Source organism: Scyliorhinus canicula, chromosome 1 (assembly GCF_902713615.1).
Source record: "Scyliorhinus canicula chromosome 1, sScyCan1.1, whole genome shotgun sequence".
Classification (NCBI taxonomy): domain Eukaryota; kingdom Metazoa; phylum Chordata; class Chondrichthyes; order Carcharhiniformes; family Scyliorhinidae; genus Scyliorhinus; species Scyliorhinus canicula.
In genome coordinates, this window is record NC_052146.1 from 174,630,248 (window position 1) to 174,654,273 (window position 24,026).

The 24,026-nt window shown below is 48.1% G+C and overlaps 1 protein-coding gene across 4 annotated transcripts in view; it reads left to right on the plus strand.

Annotated features, from left to right (window-relative positions):
- Positions 1 to 24,026, plus strand: part of LOC119969365 (filamin-A-interacting protein 1-like) — a 307,948-nt gene that overhangs the window by 32,328 nt on the left and 251,594 nt on the right. For 2 of the 4 annotated variants that reach the window (XM_038802921.1, XM_038802947.1), the window contains exon 1: positions 15,464 to 15,487. The exons of the other annotated variants lie outside the window; for them this stretch is intronic. In XM_038802921.1, coding sequence (XP_038658849.1) covers positions 15,467 to 15,487 — 21 coding nt within the window. In that variant the 5' untranslated portion in view covers positions 15,464 to 15,466. Of the gene's footprint in view, positions 1 to 15,463; positions 15,488 to 24,026 lie in introns of those variants that run through there. 4 annotated transcript variants of the gene reach the window in all.

Sequence of the window (24,026 nt, forward strand, 5' to 3'; positions counted from 1 at the left end):
GTGTGGTTGGAAATTGGCAAAGCTGACACTATGAACGTACTGATTTGCATTAAAATCTCACTCATGCTGTTGGTGGTCATTAGGTATGCGCACATGAACCTCTTTCCCAAGGTAATAGAGGCAAGGGGCAGCACGGCGGCGCAGTGGGTTAGCCCTGCTGCCTCACGGCGTGGAAGTCCCAGGTTCGATCCCGGCTCTGGGTCACTGTCCGTGTGGAGTTTGCACATTCTCTCTGTGTTTGCGTGGGTTTCGCCCCCACAACCCAAAAATGTGCAGATAGGTGGATTGGCCATGCTAAATTGCCCCTTAATTGGGAAAAAATGAATTGGGTACTCTACAAATTAAAAAAAAAAGTAACAGAGGTGATTCTCTGACCCCGTGTCAGGAGAATAGCGGGAGAGCCCCGAAACACGTTGGGTGCTGAATGGAACGCGATGCTCCCGACCCGCGGCACCTGACACAATTAGCGCTTGAACCAGACCATGGGCTGGATTCTCCAATTCTAGGGCTATGTCCCCACGCCGGTGTGGGAACGGTGACATTTTACGGCAGACAAAATGGCGAAACGGCCCCCTATTCCCCGTTTTGCTGGGGGCTAGCATGCTGGCAGCGTAGAGCTCCCGGCTCTAGCTGTCGATACGCCTCGGGGAATTGCTGGGCCCGTGGGCGCGCATGCGCACAGCGGCAGCCTGCAGCCACCGCGCCGCACCGTGCAACATGCAACGGCCCGCGAAATAGTGCCTCTCCCTTTGGCCGGCTCGCGCGCCCTGGACCATCCCCCCCCAGATTTGGTCGGGAACTCTGGGCGGGAATCTCCGGCATCTGGTGGGGCGGGTCGTACCGGCGCCAAAGAGTGCCGTGAACCACTCCGCCGTCGGGCCACCCGGAAGGTGCGGAATCACTCCAATGCTGGAGTGACTGGCGCCGCGCCAACCGGCGCCGAAGGGCCTCCGCCGGCCGGCGCGAGTTGGCGTATGCGCAGGAGCGCCAGCGTGTTCCCAGACCGCTGCCGTGATTCCTGCACATGCTCAGTGTATTTCTTCTCCTGCCGGACATGGCGGAGCTTTACAGCGGCCGGCACGGAGGGAACAAGTGCCCCCACGGCACAGGCCCACCCACAGATGGGTGGGCCCCAATCACGGGCCAGGCCACTGTGGGGGCCCCCCCTGGGGCCAGATGCCCCCACGCTCCCCAGAGGACCCCGCAGGTCGACCGCAGAGCTAGGTCCCACTGGTACAAACCTTGTGTAATTTACGCCAGCAGGACTAGCCGAAAGCGGGCGGCCGCTTGGCCCATCGCGGAGCAGAGAATTGCCAAGGGGTCCGCTGCCAACGGCCCCCAACTGGCGAGGCGCGATTCCCGCCCCCGCCAAAGAAACGGCAGCGGAGAATTCGACAGCCGGCATCGGGGCAGCGGGGCGGGATTCACGCTGCCCCCCAGCGATTCTCCGGCCCGGCGGGGGGTCGGAGAATCCCGCCCTATGATTCTCCGGCCGATTGCCAAACGTGATTTCAGTGTCGGTAACCGGAGAAACGAGCCCATATTCAAATATACTTTGACCGTTTCAAGACGGAGTCTCCTGGCTGCCAGGATTATCTGTCCCCGCTGGCGCAGTGTTCGGCCAACGGAAATCACGACTGGTCTCCATCAACGGAGATCAGACATGATGACAATGCCGGTGGGCTCGGAGGCCATTGGAGCCTCCTGGTGGTTGGGGACATAGCAGGGTAGTACTCTGGCTCACTGGCAATGCCAACCTGGGGGGGCATGACGGGGCCCAACAATTGGGGGGTAGCCTGGTAGGATGGAGCACTAAGGAAGAAATGATGGGAACTTGTCAGAAAGGCTCAGTGATAACCATGGGAGATTTAAATCAACATATGTGTAAAAATCAGTTGTACGAAGGTCGTGTCAATGAGGAGCTCACAGAATGTTTTCATGATAGATTTTTGGAGTGTAGCTCCCACGTTGCACATCCAGGTTTCCTCTCGAGACAATCCAGCACTCTGTACAGAGAAAATCTGGAGGTGTGGCCCATGGCGTCACACTGGCGTGGTGGGGCTGGAATAGGCCGGCAGCCGAGAATCCTGAGATGGGGGCGCCATTTTTAAAGGAGCAATTCCAAGGTGCCAGGGGCAGTGCCAAGGAGCAGCAGCAGAGCCAGTGCCAGAGGGTAAAGCTAGGGTACTGCCCAGCCATGTTCCTTTCCACCCAGGGTATACTTAACTGTGCACTTTCCCTGGTTCCTGTTTTTGAAAAGTCAACATGGTTTTGTGAAAGGGAAGCCATGTTTAACCCACTTTTTGGAGTTCTTTGAATAAGTAACATGCTGTGAATAAAGGGGAACTGGTGGATGTACTGTATCCAAATGTGGGGAGACAATATGGCGGAGAAACCTGTTATCTTTGTTTACATTTACTGAAAAGAGGTTCCGACCTTCCTGGGTATAAACCTCATTACATCACCAGCGCAGTGTGGGGGACAGGAAGAATCGGAAAACGAGATCTCGCCAGTGAGATTTTGGCTGTACCTTTTCTTCTGCAGGCTCAGGCAAACTGTATATTATCCTGTTGAGGGCTGGGCTTTGCTGGACTCCCCTTTAGATGGGAGTCGGTGATTTCTCCTGATGTGGGTCCCCTGCTCTGACTGTTATTGGCGTTTGTGGAGTCTGTGGTGAGGATGGATGATGAGCCGTGGTGTCATGGACACTCAGATATGGACCTACGTTGACTACATTGGGTGGGCTACTTCTTTCTTCTTTTGTATGGTCCTGGTTGTGTGTGTGTGTGTGTGTGTGTGTGTGTGGGGGGGGGGGGGGGGGGGGGGTGGTATTGTTGTTTTGGAGCGGAGGGGTAGGTCAATCTTCCCAGGGATCTCCCTAGTTTGCGGTTCGCTCTGCCGGCCCTTTGGTCCTGGTGTCCCCCTATTTTACAATTGGGACCAGTTTATATTCCTTTTGGTCCTTGGTTAGAGGCTGGTTTAGCACACTGGGCTAAATCACTGGCTTTTAAAGCAGACCAAGCAGGCCAGCAGCACGGTTCTATTCCCGTACCAGCCTCCCCGAACAGGTGCCGGAATGTGACGACTAGGGGCTTTTCACAGTAACTTCATTGAAGCCTACTCGTGACAATAAGCAATTTTCATTTCATTTCATTGACCCCATGATATCCTGTAGCCCTCTGAATTGTGTATTTGTGGTCCAATGATCTGTTTTGTCCTTTGATCCGGGGCTGGGAGATGGGATTGTGGAAGTTTGGATTCTTGTTCTTGCTCTCTTTTTACTTCTTCTACAGGAGACTCTGGGCTGAGTACTGAGGTTTCGTTGTGCCCGGTCCTCACTTTGTCTTTGTTTTTGTCATTTTGTCATCTCGAAGGTGTAGGATGGCTGCCTGTTCTGGTCTGGAGTTTAAATTGCTCTGTAAGAGTTAGCCGATTCCCCCTTAGTGCTGGGGTTCTCGGGGACTGTTTTCTTCTGTCATTCTGTTTGTACCTGTGGGTGTGATGTAGGTTTATAATTTGACCTGTGTCCTGTTTGGGTGCAGACAAGCCATTTATCCGAGGGAGGAGTATGTTTGGAATTTTCATAAAATCCCTACAGGGCAGAAGGAAGCCATTGATCCCATCGAGTCTGCACCAACCCTCTGAAAGAGCACCCTATACAGACCCACTCCCCCACCCTGTCCCCGCAATCCCAACTAGGGGCAATTTATCATGGCCAATCCACCTCACCTGCACATCTTTGGACTGTGGGAGGAAACCGGAGCACCCGGAAGAAACCGACGCAGGCACGGGGAGAAAGGTCAGAATCGATCCCAGGTCCCTGGTGCTGTGAGGCAGCAGTGCTAACTACTATGTCACCGTGCCGCCCAGATTCCTCCGGTCTTATTTGTTCCCAATTATGTAATGACTATTGTTTTGTGCTGTACATTGAAACCTGTAACTATCTTTCTGCGCTTTCTGTTTTTGTTTGTTTGAGGTGCATTTTTTGTTAAAAATTGAAATCCCAAGAAGTCACATTTAAAACAAAAAGAATGAGACAGAAAGTGGGAATCTACAGGCCAGTTAGCTTAACATCTGTTATTGGGAAAATGTTAGAAATATTATTAAAGGGCACTTGGATAAGTTCAATGTAATCAGGCAGAGTCAACATGGTTTTGTGAAAGGGAAACCATGTTTAACCCACTTATTGGAGTTCTTTGAATAAGTAACATGCTGTGAATAAAGGGGAACTGGTGGATGTACTGTATCTAGATTTCCAGAAGGCATTTGATAAAGTGCTACATCACAGGAGAACCTTGAACTAGGGGTCACTATTTCAACTTAAGCGGTCACCTATTTGAAATGGAGATGAGGTGAAATTCTTTCTCTCAAATGTTGTGAATCTTTGGACCTGTCTTCCTGAGAAGGTGGTGCGAGGAGAGCCTTTGAATATTTTTACGGTTGAGGTGGATAGATTGTTTGTAGGAAAGGTGATGATAGGTTATCAGGGGTAAGCGGGATGCAGCTTTGAGGTTACTACCAGATCAGATATGATTTTATTAAATGGTGGAGCAGGCTCAAGAGTCCGATTGGTCATTAGAACATTATGTGAATAGAAACAATGTGCCGGGTTACATGGAAAAGCTACTAAGTCATAACGCTCATTTGGAGAGCCAGTGCAGACACAATTGGCCAAATGGCCTCCTTCTGTGCTGTACTAATTATGTGATTCTGTAAAAAGACAAAGCTGAAGCATTTGCATAAATCTTCATCCAGAAGTGCTGAGTGGAAGATCCATCGTGGCCTCAAACGGAGGTCCCCAGCATTACAGACGCCAGTCGTCATCCAATTTGATTCATTAAGGATATCAAGAAATTGAAGGCACTGAATACTCCAAAGTCTATGGGCCCTGTCAAAGCTGCGACAATAATACTGGAAACTTGTGTTCCAGAATTTGCTGTACCCCTAGCCAAGCTGTTCCAGTACAGCTAAAACACTGGCACCTACCCAGCAATGTGAAAATTTGCCCAGGAAATTTGTCTTGTCCACAAAAAGCAGGACAAATAGAATCTGGACAACTACCATTGTATCAGTCTACACTCAATCATCAGCAAAGCGATGGAAGGAGTCATCAACAGTGCTATCAAGCGGCATTTACTCAGCAATAACCTTCCCATTGATGCTCGCTGATGGTTCCGCTAGGGTCACTCAGCCGCTGACCTTCAAACATGGACAAAAGAGCTTAACACCAGTGATGAGGTCAGAGTTACTGCCCTTGACATCAAGGCAGCATTGGACCGAGTATCAAGGAGTCCGAGCAAAACTGGAGTCAATGGGAATCAGGGGGGAAACTCTCCGCTGGTTGGAGTCATACCTGGTACAAAGGAAGATGGTTGTGGTTGTTCAGGTTGTTCGGTGGCACATTGGTTAGCACTGCCGTCTCACAGCTCCAGGGTCCTGGGTTCAATTCCGGCCTTGGGTGACTGTGTGCAGTTTGCACATTCTCCCCATGTCTGCGTGGGCTTCCTCTGGGTGCTTTGGTTTTCCGCCCCTTAGAGCCCAAAGGTTAGGTGGGGTTCCTGGCTTACGGGATAGGGTGGTGATGTGGGTTTAAGAAGGTTGCCTTGTGTAGGGCCGGTGTCGACTCGATGGGCCGAGTAGCCTCTTTCTGCACTGTAAATTCTATGATTCCATGATCATCTCAGTTTCAGGCCATCACTGCAGGAGTTCCTCACTGTAGTGTCCTAATCCCAACAATCTGATCCATCAATGACTTTCTTTCCACCATAAGGTCAGAAATGCAGATGTTCGCTGATGACTGCACAATATTCAAAACCATTTGTGGCTCCTCAGTTAATGAAGCAGTCCATGTTCAAATACAGCAAGACCTGGACAATATCCAGGCTTGGACTGAAAAATGGCAAGTAACATTCATGCCACATAAGTGCCAGGCAATTGCCATCTCTGGCAAGAAAGAACCATCACCATTTACCGTTCAATGGCATTACCATCACTGAATCTCCCATTATCAACATCCCGAGGTGACGGGAGGAGAATGAGGGGCTGGTTTAGCACAGGGCTTAATCGCTGGCTTTGAAAGCAGACCAAGGCAGGCCAGCAGCACGGTTCAATTCCCGTACCAGCCTCCCCGGACAGGCGCCGGAATGTGGCGACTAGGGGCTTTTCACAGTTACTTCATTGAAGCCTACTCGTGACAATAAGCGATTTTCATTTTCATTTAATTTTCATTGATCAGAACATGAATTGGACCAGCTATATAACCACTCTGGCTACCAGGTCAGGTCAGAGGCTAGGAATCCTGCGGCGAGTAACTCACCTCCTGACCCCCCAAAAAGCCTGTCCACCATCTTTAAGGGACAATTCCGGAGTCTGATGGAATACTCTACACTTGCTGCGATGAGTGCAGCTCCAACAAAGCTCAAGAAGTTTGACATCATCCAAGACAAAGCAGTCAGCTTGATTGGCACACCACAGTGGCTGCAGTGCACACCATCTACAAGATGCACTGCAGGAACTCACTAAGACTCCTCAGAAGAACCTACGACCACCACCGTCTCGATGGACGAGGGTAGCAGACACCTGGGAACATCACCACCTGCAATTTTCCCTCCAAGCCATACACCATCCTGACTTGGAAATATATCGCCGTTCATTCACAGTCACTGGGTCAAAACCATGAAGCTCCCTTCCTAACAGCACTATGGGTGTACCTACACCAGAGGGACTTCAGTGGTTCAGGAAGGTAGCTCACCACCACCTTCTCAAGAGCAATTAGGGATAGGTAATAAATTCTGGCCTAGCCAGTGACACCCATATCCGATGAACAAATATAAAAATAAATCTGTAGATTGACTTACCTTGGCAGAGCAGATGTGCTCCTTCAGCCCCTTCCTGCACTGGATTCTGTTCTTGGGTGAGTGTCCGATGAGCTGACTTCTCTGACAACCCTCTCCCAGGCCAGAAAGGTGAGTGAAACTGGTGGGCCTCCTGGAGCCATCCCATGGACACAGGGATTTCACTGGTGGCCTCAAGGGAATTAATACTGAATCTGGGAACTGTTTTTTTTTTTCTTCACTAGGCACATATGCAACAGTTTCCCACACACAGCCGTAAAAACTGCGGACTTTCACGCCAGAAAATCTGATGTGAAAGTGTCACATATTCCTAGCCCAGCGTAAAACTAGCAGCTTTTGCTGCGGATTCGGGCCCCCGCACTTCCGGGTCAGAGGCCATGCATGCGCATGGCAGCGACCTCCAGCGGCTGTGCCGTGCTCCATGACGGAGCTGGACCCTAAACATAATGGCTCCAATCAGCCGCGCACCTGACCCTGACTGCTCACCCAAAAGTTGCCCGGCCACGTATAAGGCCCTCCCTGCCCTCCGATTAGCCTGCCCCCAACCAGGGCGGCTGCAGACTGACTCCGCAGCCGCCACACTAATATCCCGACTGGCAGGACCATGTTAGATCCACGCCGTCGAGACTTCGGCAGGTCGGGATAGGAGAATGGCAGAATGGGCCTCCAGCAATGGCCGTAGGTAGGTGATACGCGGCACTCGGAGAGTACTCCGCTTTTCGGGGCCCGGAGAATCGGGGAACCAGCGCCGGTCCCGATTCCATGCGGGGAAATGGATTCTGCGCCACTGCGCCGGCTGCGATTTTGGCGTCGGAGTGCGGAGAATCCAGCCCAACATATCCACATTTGCTGACAATACAAAGCCAAGTGAAAAAAATAAGCTGTGAGGAGGACACAGAGTGAAAAGGCATAAATATGGACGCATAACAGATTGGAGGTGACTGATGGAGTAAAATGTATCTCAAAATTATGCACTTTGATCAGAGGAAATAGAACATCAGAATAATTTTTAAAATGTGAAAGATTGGTAAATGTTGGCATTCAGAGGGAATTGGGCATCTTTCTACACAAATCTCAGAAATACACAGATCCAGCAAATGGAAATCAAATGCCATGTTAGGAACTTTTCATGCAACTATATAGGGGTTTTCTGAAAGCACAGCTAGGGTACTATGTGCAGCTTTGGTCTCCTTACATAAGAAACAATGGGTGGTATTCTCCGGGGCCCCCGCGATTGTCTTCCTCCGATGAGCTGAGTTCCCAATGGCGCAGTTCACTTATGCTTTTAAAAATTGTGAAAACGCGTCGTGGCTGATGAAGGAGAGAGAGAGGGGGGAGGACACAGAGAGGAGTGACTGTGGGCTGCTGGACCTCACACTGGCCAGGCAGCTGCGGCCCTGCCAAGGCCAGGGCAGGGGGGCTGACGAGGGGAGCAGGCCAGTGGCCTGGGAGACCCCCACTGGACTGGGGCGGTGCCCCGGCACAGACCGCCACTACTGCGGTCATCTTGCTGTACACCCCACTGACCACCCACCTTGGCCCTGGCTCTGCAGAGTGACGTCGGCCATATGGGTGCCCATCGCCCCCTCCCCTCCAGCACCCCACCCTCCGCCACCACCCCTCCCCGCCACCCCCCCTCCCACCCCCCAACCCGGCCGCAACCCACAGGTGGCCCACCCGGGGGAAGCCCCCACAGTAGCCTCTACGAAGACTGTGGTGCATATGCCTGGCAAGGGAAGTGCCAGCTGACGGTACCCGTGGCATCAGAAAAGGGTGCCTGGGTCAGATCCCCCCATGCCACCAGGCACCGACAGGGCCAGGGGTGCGGGGATGGGGGGCCGGAGGAGCTTCGGGATCTCCTGAGTTTCGGGTGGAGGGCTGGTATCCGAGCTGCTCTCAGCTTTGGTGCTTGGCTCACAGCGGGGCTCTGGCTGTGGCACTGGCTGGGGGCGGGGGAATCCTGATGGACCAGCTCCATCTCCAGCAGGTCCTGTAAGATACAAGGCAAGACGCATGATTAGACTGCGGGCCGGAGGATAGTGGGTGTGGTGGGGGTGAGGGCGGTGTGGGGGTGGGAGGTGGTGTGGTGCAGGGTGAGGATGGCGTGGGGGTGAGGGTAGGTGTGTGGGCGGTGTAGGGTGAGGGTGGTGTGGGGGTAGTGTGAGATTGAGTTGGCACACATGTCATACGGAACATCTCACTTCCTTGCCCGCGGCCGAGCTCCACCTCGGCAAAATCCCTTTCTTCCGGGCCTCCGACCACATCTGCTTGGCCACAGTGAGGGGTCATTGGTCCAGCGGTCCTCCTCCTGTCTTCTCCCGCTCCCAGCGATACTGTGCGGCCTTCTCCTGGTTGGGGGGGGGGGGGACTGAAAACGACAGTGTTAGACAGTTCGACGCATGCGGCCAAAGGGGTTGACAGCTGGTGGCCTCAGTGGCCAGGGCACAGTGGCCAGTATGGGTGCCGGCACATGGGACAGAGGGGGAATTCAGCCACCCTCCGGTTTGGGGGAGGGTAGGGTGAGACGTGGGTTAGTCCAAAGGGCACGGTGCTGCCTAATTATCTTGGCCGCCCTGAGGAGCTTGTGCAGTTTCTTCTGGCACTGCTGTCCTGTCCAGAAAGTGTTCCTGGTGGCGCTGACCCCTCTCTGCCACCTTCACACAGGCACGACGAACGGCGGCAGCTGGCAAACTCCTTCCTGGGCTAGGGTACAGGGGCACACTCCGCTTCTCCATGGTGTCCAAGAGGGCCTCCAGTTCAGCATCAGTAAAACCCGGGGCCGCTCTCCTTGCTGCCATCTTATTGGCTGTGATGGTGTGTGTGGGGAGTGAAGTGAGTATATGGGGCTGCAGCTTGTCAGCCTCCTGAGTGTCAATCGCGGAACCGGCGAATCCGGCACCGTTTCTGTTTAGAATTGACTGTGTTCCACGTGGCGCCAGTGCCAGCCCCTTAATGGTAGTGGAATCGGTTCCTGTGTGGCACCAGTTTTTCTGTTGTGAAAGTCCACAAATTCTGCTTTGGTGCCTACACTTAGTCACAGAAACAGAGATTCCTGCTCAATATACTTGCCCTCAATTGGATTGGATTGGATTGGATTGGATTTGTTTATTGTCACGTGTACCGAGGTACAGTGCAAAGACATGCAATGAAGATTCACTGGATTGATATCTGGAATGAGAATTCTGTTCTGTGAGGAAAGATTGAGTAGGGTTAGCCTAGATTATTTGGAGGTTCGAAAAATGAGTGGAGATCTAATTGAAATAGATAAAAGTCCTGAAGACTTGGCCAGGTATACACAGCAGTAAGAGGCTATTCCCTTGGTTAGAGAGTCTCAAACTAGGTAGCACAGTCTCAGAGTAAAGGGTCAATCGTTCAGGACTGACAGAAGGAGAATTTTCTTTACTGAGTGAGTTCTCTAACTCATAAGAGCAACTGTTGAGTATATTCAAGACTGAGATCAATAAATTTTTGGACTCATGAAAATCACGAGATGTTAGGATAAGGCATTAATGCAAAAGTTCAGTCATAATCTTACAGCTCCTATTTTTATGCTCTGATGTTCTTAAAGTATGAAATGACTTGTACTTCGCCAATCAACATCAATGCAGTGCAGTGCAACCCCCCCCCACACACACACAGACACAAGAAGTGTTCGAGCACGTATATCCAAAAAATAGCTTTGCGAAACAGATTCCAGAAAATTCAGGCTGCACCCTGTGGCCTGTGTAAGTTATCTGGCCTCAGCATCGCTGAGCTCGGGTGGGGAAAACTGGCCAGGTTTCTTGCTCTTATTCATTATCCAGTAACTCCTGGTGGGAGTACACGGGCATGCATATTGGTTGAAAACAGGATCAGACATATTTGTGGTGTTCCAAGTGCTGACACAAGAATGACGGAGAACAGAGAGTGGATGGCACAGTGTAAATCTACTGTGTAATGGAGGCCATGGGTGGGGGATGGCTGGGAAAGGGAAAGGGCATTGATTCAACCCAGTCTGTGGGAAACATATTAGAACTTAACATTAGATTGACTGGCTATCACCACATTCTGTTACGTGATGGCAGTGGATTTCATGAATGCTCAGCAAGCTTAAAAATACAAGCTCCTGCAAATTCCAACAAGGTAACGGTTGCTAGCAACTTTCAATGAAAACATTGGCTAACACTGTGTGGGTGCTTGTGGTCCAGTGCGCAGGATTCCTCTGACAGAAAGCTGCAGCTGCTGTGCCTCCTATACTCAGCTGACAGCTACAGCTGCCTGGCTTCCTTTCAGACAGGCTTCATGTGAAAATCATACTTTGAAAGTCGATGGCTGGAAATGCTTCCAACCTGTCTTCACAACAGCTTCCTGCCCATTCTGTCGCTTCAGATATACGACACATTAAAAGTAAATTCTCAACTGGCCTCCACTCTTTTTTGATTTCATAAGCTCTTTCCTTGCTGGAGTAACAGATCCATGAGTTCCAGCTGCCCTCTTATACTTACTAGGCGGCCATGCTTCATGGGCAAGCACAGGCTATTTGATTGTGGTAGAGGCTGGTTTAGCACACTGGGCTAAATCGCTGGCTTTTAAAGCAGACCAAGGCAGGCCAGCAGCACGGTTCAATTCCCGTACCAGCCTCCCCGAACAGGCGCCGGAATGTGGCGACTAGGGGCTTTTCACAGTAACTTCATTGAAGTCTACTCGTGACAATAAGCGATTTTCATTTCATTTTTCATTCATTGCAGAGCTTAATTTTATCCCACCCATCTGCCACTTATACCCCACCCCCTCCGACTATGGTCCTCCAAACCACCGACCCCCCCGTGGACTCCCACTTATAGCTTTTTCTATCCTATTTCACGAGACAACGAACAGACGTGCAACATTTCCCTTCCCTTCCTAAGAGGTATTTGGATTAATTATAGCTGCCACAAGTTGCTTTCATAACCTTTGTAAAGAATCAAATTTGTCTGACAAGCTAGTATGTGTTCAGCACTGCACGCGTGATTTTTGCTTGCCTTTTCGATTGAGACAGTAGATGAAAATGTACAGATATGTTTCATGTACTTACATTAATTATGTCGTGAATATGATCAAAGCCTCTCTCTTTCTATCACCATGTGCTATACTCAACCTGCAGCATGTCCTTCAATTAGCAGGGAAGGATGATGCATTGTTCTGTGACCTATAACAGGCTACGAAATTTAAACAGAAATCGTAGGCTGTTTCCAACTTTCCTTTCATACAACCAAATATATGAATGTTTATTCTTTGGGGGAAGTATCTTACTTTACTCTATCACACTACCTCATCATATACCAGTCGAGTCAATACTCATTCAAAAATCACGCAGTCTATGCAGGTCTACACAAATACTCTGCAAAGTATTTCCTTATAACAAACCATCTTTGCCTCGGCGTGTACTCCAGCTGAGGAATGACAATTCAAATGTCAATTTGGAGGCATTCTCCCACTAATTAGTATGCACTTGCTGAAGTGTTGGCTAGTGTAGACTTGAGAGATGAACAGACACTTCCAACACTGATGAAAGTTCAACTCAATTTTATTAACTAACTTCTAACTAACTAACACACGATGATTGTGGGTCTAAATTATGCTAACTTAAACTAGAGACCTAAGCCTTGTCCGAACCAGTTGATTCTCTCAGCAAGTGGTGTGAGTCTGTGCTGGGCTGGATGAGTTCCTGTTACACTGAGAGGCAGCACCCAGAATGAGCGGGAACCGTGGTGCCCTCTGCCTTATGGTGTGTGTATTCTAACTGGTGATTGGCTGCGGTGTTTGTACATGTTGATTGGTCCCTGTGTGTGTCCATCAGTGTGTGTCTGCACCATGATATACTGGTGTATCTTATGACACTTGCTTTCCAAATAAACTTTACAAACATATCAAAAGGTGCTCAATGGGAACGCACATTATTGGAGATTCCAGTTGCCAAACAGCAGGGAGACTAACATCAGAGGATGAACTATAGATGTGGGGGGGAGGGGAAGGGGGAAGCAAAGAGGAGAAAGGTGAAGGAAAGGTGGATAAGATTGGGGGGTGGGGAATTAAATATATCTATTAAGAAAGGAAGAAATGGTAAAAGACCTTTCATATCTTTTGTTCTCTCTGGGGACTGCCATTAACACTCTTTCCCCTTGGTATCTGTGGCCATTTGCACCCGGTTTCCCTGGGTTTCTGTGGCTATGACTCATCTTTCATTCTCACTCCACAGTATAAATATTTCCCACTTTCTCTGTCTGTTAGCTTTGACAAAGAGTCAACGGACTCAAAACGTTAGCTCTTTTCTCTCCCTACAGATGCTGCCAGACCTGCTGAGATTTTCCAGCATTTCCTCTTTCCTAGTACGATTATTGCCCCAGTGGAGAGGCTGTCACTCCATGGAGCATGATCCTATTGCCATCACCAAGACGACAGTACTTGTGATCCTGCCCTGACCTTCTGTCTGTTAGCTAGCCTGTCCAGATTACTGTATAGATGGTGCAGCCTTTTAGGCCAGCTGATGCCCAAGGTCAAACTTGAAGAATGTCTGCAGCCTCCCCAGTGAAAATCAGCAGCCACCCATCAGCCATACTGCAGCCACGAGGATAACATTTGCAGGAGTGCTACCCAGGGCAGGCAAACACATATGGAGGCAGAAATAGGGAACATCCACGGGTTTTTAGCTGACATTTGTACCCGATTTATACATGCCTGTTATGCATATTTTGGGTTGACTTTCACTTTTGCTTTGTGGTCAAGAGGATAATGTGATGGTCACTATCAAAGGGAAGGTAGGGAATGTAGTTAGATATCTTCTGGATTCCAACTTCTTGCAGATTTTCAGTGCTTTTATCTGTAGTTGCCACATTGTAGACGTAGTTCACATATCTGAACTCGTGATTTTTGCCCTTTGTTCTGCTTTATTATCTCAATCATGACCCATAGATTTTTTTTTTTGCCTGTTCTAATTGAGTGCCTCAACTGAAACTCTCAAGCTTTCTCTTCTGGATGCTGGCAGATCTGCCATGTGGTTGGAGCAGTTTCTGGTTGTTGGCGGAGAGTGGGGGGAAAGTTATCCAGGACAATTGAATTCAAAACTTGTTGAAAGTTTTGTGGGAAGTTTTATTGCCATTAACAGTCACGAAGCACAAATATACTAAAGTTTGGATTCTTCACCTTAATTTGGTTAATAAAACAGCACAAGCCTAGAACAGAATCTTCAAAACTTTGATGCATTCATGAACTTGCTTGTGAAACAGAAAAATCTCTGCCCTCTGTAGGGCTTAAATTTATCTTTTGAAGTCAAATTTTAATCTGAGCATGTCTGAGGTTTGTGAAATAATGATATATTACATCTTTTACATTAGATTTTGAGCTACGGTTGATGTTCAATAAGGTAAGCAATGATGATTGTGGAGAATGACGCATTCTCTTGTTTTCTAAGTTAGCCAAATTAACTCTTGAGGCTTTGTGTAACTTTTTAAGGCTATATCTTTAAAAGTTCCTCCTAAATATCGCATTTCTGGAAATAATGGAACGATGCATGTGTGGTATTGCAATTTTTTTTTTTTTCTTTTTTTTTTTTAAAATTTTAGAGTACCCAATTATATTTTCCAATTAAGGGGCAATTTAGCGTGGCCAATCCACCTACTCTACACATTTTTGGGTTGTGGGGGCGAAACCCACGCAGACACGGGGAGAATGTGCAAACTCCACACTGACAGTGACCCAGAGCCGGGATCGAACCTGGGACCTCAGCGCCGTGAGGCGGTTGTGCTAACCACTAGGCCACCGTGCTGCCCTGTGGTATTGCAATTTTAATTTTTAAATTGGACTGCAGTAAAACTTTATACATACAGTCAATTTTGCGAACGAACATCTTACATTTATCCACTGCAGGGATCACAACCTTTTAACTGAAGAACATTTTTAAACAATTGACCAAATCAAAAACTACTGGGAGTTGCAATTGGCAAATTGACAAGTCTTTCTGGTGGAATTCATAAATTGCATATACAATGATCAAATTGAATCTATTGGGGCGGCATGGAGATGCAATGTTTTGCAATGCTGCCTCACGGCGTTGAGGATCTTGGTTCGACCCCAGTCGTGGGTCACCGTGAGGAGTTGTGAGGCAGCAGTGTGCCATCACCTGATTGATATAAACTCCGTTTCCAGTTGGGCAGGGAGCACTCCGGAGCAGGTTTCATTTAAGGGGTTATAGACTTCCATGTTCACAACACGACCAAACAGGTTGATTATCAGACTGTAAATACTTCCAATATACCTGGTGACAGGCAATAAAAAGTGAGAGAAAGTCCTGGTCAGCCATATTGCAGAAGGCAATGGCATAATACTGCAGTACTTAGCCCAGCAAAATCAACGGAAGTCCATGGTCACCTACGTCCTCTTGGGTCATGATACCCGAAGAAGAATGACAAGGCTTCCAAGTAATCAAAACACATATTCTTGATTTAGAAACAGCTTAAATTCAACTGTGATTTAGTTTGTGTACTTTGTGAATTTTATAGCTGAAAATGTAACAAGAAATAGCCCAGTGTTACTTGTGGTCTGCATTTACCGGATAACTTTAAAATCTAGCCCATTTATTACAGCTAATGGACTGTATGCGCAAATTCACTGGAAAGGTAAAGGAATTCTCTCTTTAATAAAGCTCTTTTATTACCTTTTATTACATTCCGTGCACTTCAACAAAGTGTAGTTTATTTATGTTTGTTCACAAATTCTATGCCCCTTAATGAAGTGTGAGCTGGTGAGTAAACAGCTTTTTAAGCCCAGAGAAATGGAGCACTTAAAACACTAACCGGAAGCTTTGAGATTCAAGTTAATGCAAATAGTAATGGTTATCACTTTTAGCTGCTCTGGGTGGTTACCTGTTTCAAAAGTAGATGATTTGGTGGTGAAAGAAAGTGTCCATTTGTGTGCTGCAGTGGGCCTGAACCCAGCGTCTACTAACTGGGAGACAAAAGTGCCGTCACTAAACCGAACCAAGCTGACATTTTATACAGCAGTTAATACACAGGTCATCAGGGACAATGTGGAGTTGGTGCAATATTGCAACATAGATAATAGCGAATTAACCACCTGTATTAAATTTCTCCCCATTCTCCTTTCCATTTCTATTGAAGCCAACGGGTTGCTGATTCTCCACGCTTGATGAACACTACCGCACATAGTGAAAGTTCTGCCTTGAGTGTCAACTTTTGTATTGCTTTTGTTGCATTCAATCCAGCGATTAATGTGACCATTTACTTTAAGTATTGACGGGTGCAATTCAGAGTTGCGCCCGGGCGAGCCCCAAATCAGGCTTCGCGCCGGGCTGATTATGAGTCACCTGATTCGCTATGTTCGGCGTGATCTGGATCACTCCCTCGCTGGGGCCTGACAGGGTCCATGTTGAGTAAACATTTCCCCTTGCTGGGGAATCTAGGATATAATGCCACTTAAGGCTGAGATGGGAAACATTTTTTCACTCGGAGGATAATGAATCTTTGGAATTTTCTACCCCAGAGAGCCTTGGATGCTCTCCAAGGTCATTAAGTACCAAAGGCAGAGATTTTAGGATACTATGGGAATCAAGAGAATTGGAGATTCTGTAAGCAATTAGAGTTTAATTGAAAGGACAGACATGGTTTTGTTGAATGGGGAACAGACTCAAAGAGCCAAATGTTCTCCTCCTGACACCTAGGGCGGTGTTCTCCAACCCCCCGCCGGGCCGGAGAATTGCCGGGGGGCGGCTTGAATCCCTCCCCGCCGCCCTGACACTGGCCACTGGATTCTCCTGCGCCGGTTTTTCAGCGGGGGCGGGAATTGCGTCGCGCCGGTCGGGGGCCGTTGGCAGCGGCCCCCCTGATGATTCTCCGCCCGTTTTCGGGCAGTCACGCCGGCGTACATTACACCAGGTCTGTACCGGCTGGACCGGGATCTGTGGGCGGCCTACAGAGTCCACGGGATGGGTGCGGGGATCTGGTCCCGGGGGGTACCCCACGGTGGCCTGGCCCGTGATCGGGGCCCACCGATCCGTGGGCGGGCCTGTGCTGTAGGGGCACTCTTTCCCTCCGCGCCAGCCGCTGTAACAATCCGTCATGGCCGGAACGGAGAAGAAACCCCCCCCCCTGCGCATGCGCTGGGATGACGCCAGTACACACTGGCGCTCCTGCGCATGTGCCAACTCGCGCCGGCAGGCGGAGGCTCTTCAGCGCAGTTGGTGCGGCACCAACCCCACCGGCGCCGGCCTAGCCCCTGAAGGTGCGGAGGATTCTGCACCTTCCAGGTGGCCTGATGCCGGAGTGATTCATGCCACTCGTCGGCGCCGGTATGGCCCACCCTGCCAGATAGCGGAGAATCCCGGCCCTATTTCTTGCATTTCTACGTTTACATAATGATCATTTAATTCCTCCCCAGATCATTACCCGACCACCAAACATTAAGCAATTGTTTCCGGCACTGTCACTGACCTTGGGTGGAATTCTCCGATGGGCCGAAGTCCCGCCGCTGTCAGGACTCTCCCGCCAACGTGGTTTAAACAACCTCTGTGCTGGCGGGATTGGCGGCGCAAGCGGGCCCCGGGACCCTGGGGGGGGGGGGGGGGGGGGGCGCGGGACGATCGGACCCCGGGGGGTGCCCCCACGGTTGCCTGGCCCACGATCGGGGCCCACCGATCGATGGGCGGGCTAGTGCCGTGGGGACACTCTTCCTCTTCCACCACCACGGCCTCCACCATAGCGGAGGCAGAAGAGACCCCCTCCACCGTGCATGCGCCGGTGGTGACGTCAGCGGCCGCATGTGCGGACTCACGCCGACTGGTGAAGGCCTTTCGGCCAGCCCTGACGCCGATCGGCGTGGCGCCAAAGGCCGTTGGCGCCGGTCAGCGGAGCGGGAGCCACTCTGGCGCGGGCCTAGCCCCTAAAGGTGCGGAGGCCTGACGCCGGAGTGGTTGGCGCCACTCCGCTGCGCCGAGACCCCCACCCCGCCGGGTAGGGGAGAATTTCGCCACTTATCTCCTCTGGAGATCTTCCTTCCACAGTCTCCAACCTCAGTCTCCCAATTCCTTTCAGTTCATTTTTACTGCTTTCCTACAATCCACAAATAGGGGGTGGGATTCTTTGATCCTGAGGCTAAGTGTTGACGCCATTGTAAACGCCGTCGCACTTCATGACGGTGTAAACAGGCCCTCAGGAGCAGTGATTCCGAGCCCCTCAGTAGGCCAGCACGGCACTGGAGCGACCCACACCGCTCCAGATCCCGATGCCGGCGTTAAATGGGTGGCGCGGGTCTGCGCATGCGCGCTGCGACCGGCGCAGTTGCACGCATGCACGGTGGCTGCCTTCTCTGCACCTGCCCCGGCGCAAGATGGCATAGGGCTACAGGGGCAGGCACGGAGCAAAGGAGACCACCAGCCCTGAGAGTATTAGGGGTCATCATCTAGAAAGTGGCTCATGATACCCCTGAGATGCTGAGAACCACAAGTCCTTTGCAGTTCTGAGTCAGGTAAAAGGAGTTAATGATTATTGAGGAAGACTAGAACAGGCCTCTCCCTGCAATGGAGCCGACCAGATTGGGAATGCAGGTCCGGGTGTATGACCTAAACCAGACCGCGCCCTTAACCTGCACTGGTGGAAATTGGGAGTTCAGTGAATGGGGTAGGGAATCCCGGAATGCGAATCCGACCGCCATTTTAACAGTCTTCTTGAAAATCTAGCCCAACATTTTGGGTAATGACCCTTCATCAGAAGTGTTATCATGAGTATTGGAATAGTCAAGTGTTAAAGTAACAAAGTCATGGACGAAGATTTAAGTAGCAGGTTTGCTGAGGGAAGGGTGGAGGGGTGGAAATAGAAGAGGCGGTCTTGGTGATGCAGTAGTTATGTGGTTAAAAACTGATCTCAGGGGTTAATCTGCGACAGGTCCAGTTCAGCCTCAGGCAGTTCCAGGGGGAGGGCACAGTCAAAGCTTAGGAAATGGTTCAATTTTTCCAATATTTAGTTGAAGGAAAGTTCTGCTGACCCAATTGGATAAGCAGTCTGACAATGGATGGTGATGGTTAGCTAGAGTGGAGTGTGGTCAGTGTACATGCGCATGGTATCACTGTGACATTGGATGTAGCTGAGGCATAAGAGAGTACAAAGGATCAATCGTTGTGGGTCACCCGGATAATGGTGCAAGATCAGAAAGAGAAGGCATTATAGGTTGTTCTCTGACTGGATAGAGATAAGAATTGTAATAATAATGTTTATTAATTATGCAAAGTTGCCTTTTATTACAACCAATTATATTGGCCCCTCAGTTGACCATAACAAACCATTGGTACATGCAGTGCTACAAATCCATGCAAGCTTGAAAACCAAGCCAAATTGAGCAAGGCATCAAATTGTCTTCTTACAACACCAGGTTAAAGTCCAACATGTTTGTTTCGGAGTGCTTTCGGAGCACTGCTCTTTCCTCAGGTGAATGAAGAGGTATGTTCATACCTCTTCAATATACCTCTTCATTCACCTGAGGAAGGAGCAGTGCTCCGAAAGCTAGTGTTTGAAACAAACCTGTTGGACTTTAACCTGGTGTTGCAAGACTTCTTACTGAGCTCACCCCACTCCAACGCCGGCATCTCCACATTAAATGGGCTTGAAATACTTTCAACGCAGAATAATCAATAGGAGGTTATCATATACTACTCCTGCATCCACCTTAGCAGATAATACAGGAACATGTATGTATATTTTCTCTACAACTTTGACATAATTAGAAGGAGTTAAATTGTAGGAGACATGAAAAGGTTCAAGCTTATTGGCTCAATTTTAACTCTGTGTGACGGACAGGTTTTGAATGAAACCTCTATGCCGTAAAAGGTCAACTAACAGTCTTTTGTTGAGAAGGGGGAAGAGAAGATTAAAGAGATATTTGTAATAGTGACACTTTTAGGAGAGGTGGTGGAAGAGATTTAACATTAACAGTAGGGGAGCAATAGATAGTGGGAAAGGGAGAAATCCATGATAAAATTATTATCATGCATTCTGGATGGTGTGCATTTGAACAACAGCCCAGAATTGCTATCTGTCTTGGGGAGTTAACCCATTTTAGGTTGAATAAACATTAAAGCAATGCCATAATACAATTTAAAACCAAATCCCTGTCATGATATGCAAACATGCAACCAATGAACACTCAGAATAGGACACAACCAATGGGCAGTCAGGACACTCAGAGGTGGCATCACCACAAGGGGGCATGACATAAACACTATAAAAGGGATGAGGCACTCACACCCTGCCTCTTTCCACAGACAGACATGTAGAGAGTTAGACAGGGTTGATCAGCAGCATCACACCCCAGCACGTGGCTTAGAGCAAGCTGGTACAGTTAGACTGAGTTACTACAGTTAGATTAGCAGAGAGTCAAGCTCATTTGAGAACTGTGTTAATAGTTCAATAAACACGTTGAACTAATTTCAGAGTCTGGAGCATCCTTTAGTTAATACTGCATCAAGTAGCAGCCTGTGTTATCCGAAGCAGCATAATACAACAATCCCTTTTAGGCCAAGCAGGTAATCTAATTAAGTATGATATTGATCAAGTCCAAGTATTGTTCTGTGTTACAGTGTGTTAGGTTATAACGCAGTCCAGTGCTGAATAAGTTTCCTAACACCCTTCTGTACTCATAGAACTAAAACCAAAAATAGGTCACCCACAACAACGAGTGGGGTCAGAGTCAACTAAATTTGATTCCGAGATCAGAATAAATTGAAGATTGCTTTTCCAGAAACCAAAAGTATGTACTCTAGCATTTGAAACATTGCACAATTGGCAAATACAAATGGCAGTGGTGTGGAATGAGGGTGGGGGGGAATATTGTAAATGTTAACTTAATCACAAAGTAGATTGTATGGATAGGTTCTTGGCTTTAGCTACCTTCCCTTATCCGCAGATATGGAGTTTTGCATAATTCATTTTCTGTTCCACGCTACATAATGTGCTGGGTCAGACAGGATGTCTGCAAGTTGTTCTCAACCAACTTCATGGATCCAAAACAAAATTTAAAACTGCACTAAATAGTTTGGAATTGTAGGAAAGTGTTTTTCAAATAACTGTTGCTCACTAATATTCATAGTAAATGCTTTGGCTTCATGAATAAAAACACCACAGTTCCAATTGTTACAATTATGAAGCTTATGAAATCATTATGTTTTCAGAATTAATTTAAGGTCAAATGAAGTGAGTCACGTGACCAGTTTGGAAGTCTGTCTGACAGCAAGTCTGGATGGTTTGATTGTTACAGATTAAAGGGAGTACCGATTGTTTTTGATGGAAAGAAGGTGCAAGGAGCAAATGACAGTGGCCAATGTGCTAACAGTGAATATGACCCAAAGTCTCTGAAAAGTGTTGAGAATATTGGGTTGTAAACAGTAGTTTTTAATCTGCCCATTTACTTCCAAGATAAAAGAGTTAGGGTCTCAATGATTCATATTGCCATGGTGACAAACATTGAGATGGTAAGGGTACAGAGGACATCATTGCGTTATCGGGGTGACAAGCTTTCCTAAAATATCACAGTAAATCACAAACAGATGAGTCTGCCAGGGTTTGGGAGAGAGAGAGAGCAGCAAAAGGCTGAAAGTCTCTATAGTTCACTGAGATGAATACAGGTGGTGGACTTGCGCACATACTTGAAAGACCAGAATTTGTGGGGAGTTAAAATGAGACTAGAAGATTTGCCTAACTTTAAGTAGAGGGAGATGTCTCCAGGAAAATCGCAGCATGAGAAATATGTTCTGGTGCTAAAGTTTCCAGGCTGGGAAAGAAGATCGGAAGTAATCTCTCCAGGAGGTGGGAATCATTTTGGGCTGATTCTGAGAGTATCGAAGGTCGACTTAAAGTGAGATTTTTACTTGATAGATTTTCTTTCAGGTGTGTTAATAATTCTGTTCTGTTCTGTTTAAAGTGTAAGATTCCTACAAAATAGTGTTTAGTCAAGAGTTCAGTCTGTCTGGTATGTGAACACAAATGGAATCTTGTTGATTCATTGTTCAGCTTGAATTGGAAGTTCAAACTTATTTTAAAAAGTTATCAGACTCTATTGGGATCGGAACACAATAAATAATTAAGCAGCATTTCTTTGATAGGATACCTTGAAAGTGAATACTTCATAACTGGAGGATGCATGTTTAAGACAGATCAAAAAGTTTACATTGCAAACCTATTTTTTGGGCAGATTTCTTTCAATTAAGTTTGAAAGATTTGGATGGAATTATTTTGTTTTGAATCACACAGATGATCTTGGCAGTCACTGGTACCATGTTGGAATACAATAAGGAACAATTTGCAGTTTAATTTCCCTGACATTGCACAGATACAAAGCATAGGTAGCACAATCTTGCTGAAGCCATGATATATATAAAATGAATAATCATAAATCCTGAAGATACTGCTTTCCCAGCAATGTCATATTTCCCAATTATCTCATTCCAAAGGGAGGTCATTGAGTGTGTTAACCCAAAAAGAAAATCCACCTTGGAGACCCCATGAAAGCAAGCTGAAATCAGTGTCACCAGATACTTGCTAGAGGGGGGAAATGTTCGAAGAAACATGGTACATTGCATTTCATTCCTCTGTGGAGTTGGGGAAAAGCCTCCCAGTCTTTAAGACAGTAAATATCATCCTATGCTGCGCCCCAGACATAAAATTTGAATATTTTGTTGCTGATCGAGATGGACTACAACATTGTCAAAACGGCAACCCCATACAGCGCTTCTGGCTGAACCAGATATTGATTTCAAACATGTTCTATAACTTTCTCTCCCATGCAGAGTGGCACAAGGGATTCTCCGGATTTGCAGCAAGTGAACAATGGAGCACTGCACCACGTTACACAGAGGCCAGCCACTGAGAATAGCACTAAGGGCGGCACAGCAATTTTCAGCACAATTCCCTGTCTACCAAAAGACAAGTCAGAGTCTCCCCGTGTCTGCGTGGGTTTCCTCCAGGTGCTCCGGTTTCCTCCCACAGTCCAAAGACGTGCAGGTTAGGTGAATTGGCCATGTTGAATTGTCCTCAGTGTCCAAAAAAGGTTAGGAGTGGTTATTGGGTTACGGGGATAGGGAAGAAGTGAGGGCTTAAGTGAGTCGGTGCAGGCTTGATGGGCCGAATGGCCTCCCTCTGCACTGTATGTTCTATGCTATCTATGCTATGCTAAATCTAAAGGTAAAGGTAAAGTCGCCATAGTCCCAGATGACCATAGGCTGATTTCCCCTTTGAGGGAGAGAGCTGAATGGTGGTGATATATACATGTGCCCATATCCCCTAATGCTACTTATTGCCTACCATAGCCCCAATGTACCCTAGCACACTGGGCTAAACAGCTGGCTTGTAATGCAGAACAATGCCAGCAGTGTGGGTTCAATTCCCGTACCGGCCTCCCTGAACAGACGCCAGAATGTGTAGACTAGGGCTTTTCACAGTAACTTAACTGAAGCCTACTTGTGGCAAGAAGCGATTATTATTATTCGCTGCACCCATGCAAACTTAAATGGTGTCGCGCATTCTGACCTTCTGGACCCTAACGCTCCATCAAGGTGGGTCCCCAGGCGGTACATCAGGTGTGGAGATGGCCTGCTGTGAATCCCACCCTGTGACCTGGGACTCCTTTGGCAGCAATCCTCTGGAAATACTGGACCTGGACGGGCACGGCAGTCGTTCGTGTGTCCCAGGTGGCATGGTGCCACCCTGTTCTGCGCGGAGGGGAGGTTTAGGGCGGTGGAAGGGAAGAAAGGTGAACATGGAGCAATGATTAGTGGGTTGCAGATCTGATTAATTTTAAGCAAAGTCATTGTCAGTAAATTTCCTCCAGTTTGTTCCAACGGCTTTTCATTGTTTGTAATCTTTGTTCACCAAGTTGTTCCAGCTTTTGAATAGCTTTTGTAATTACTTCACAATCTTCTCATTCTCCTTCAGCCTTGGTTACATTAGTGAAGTATCTGTAATTGTCAAGGAAAATATGTTTGACAACCCCTCCGCGTTTTTGTTCTGTTCACAAATGTGCAAAGCTATGATGCACGAATCTCTGAAACACATCATTGCATCACTTGTGTATGGCATTTTTGAGATAAATTGAGGCTTAACAGTAAGACTCTCTGAGTCTTCTAACCTTGAAGGTGCCCTTTTAAATATTCAACAA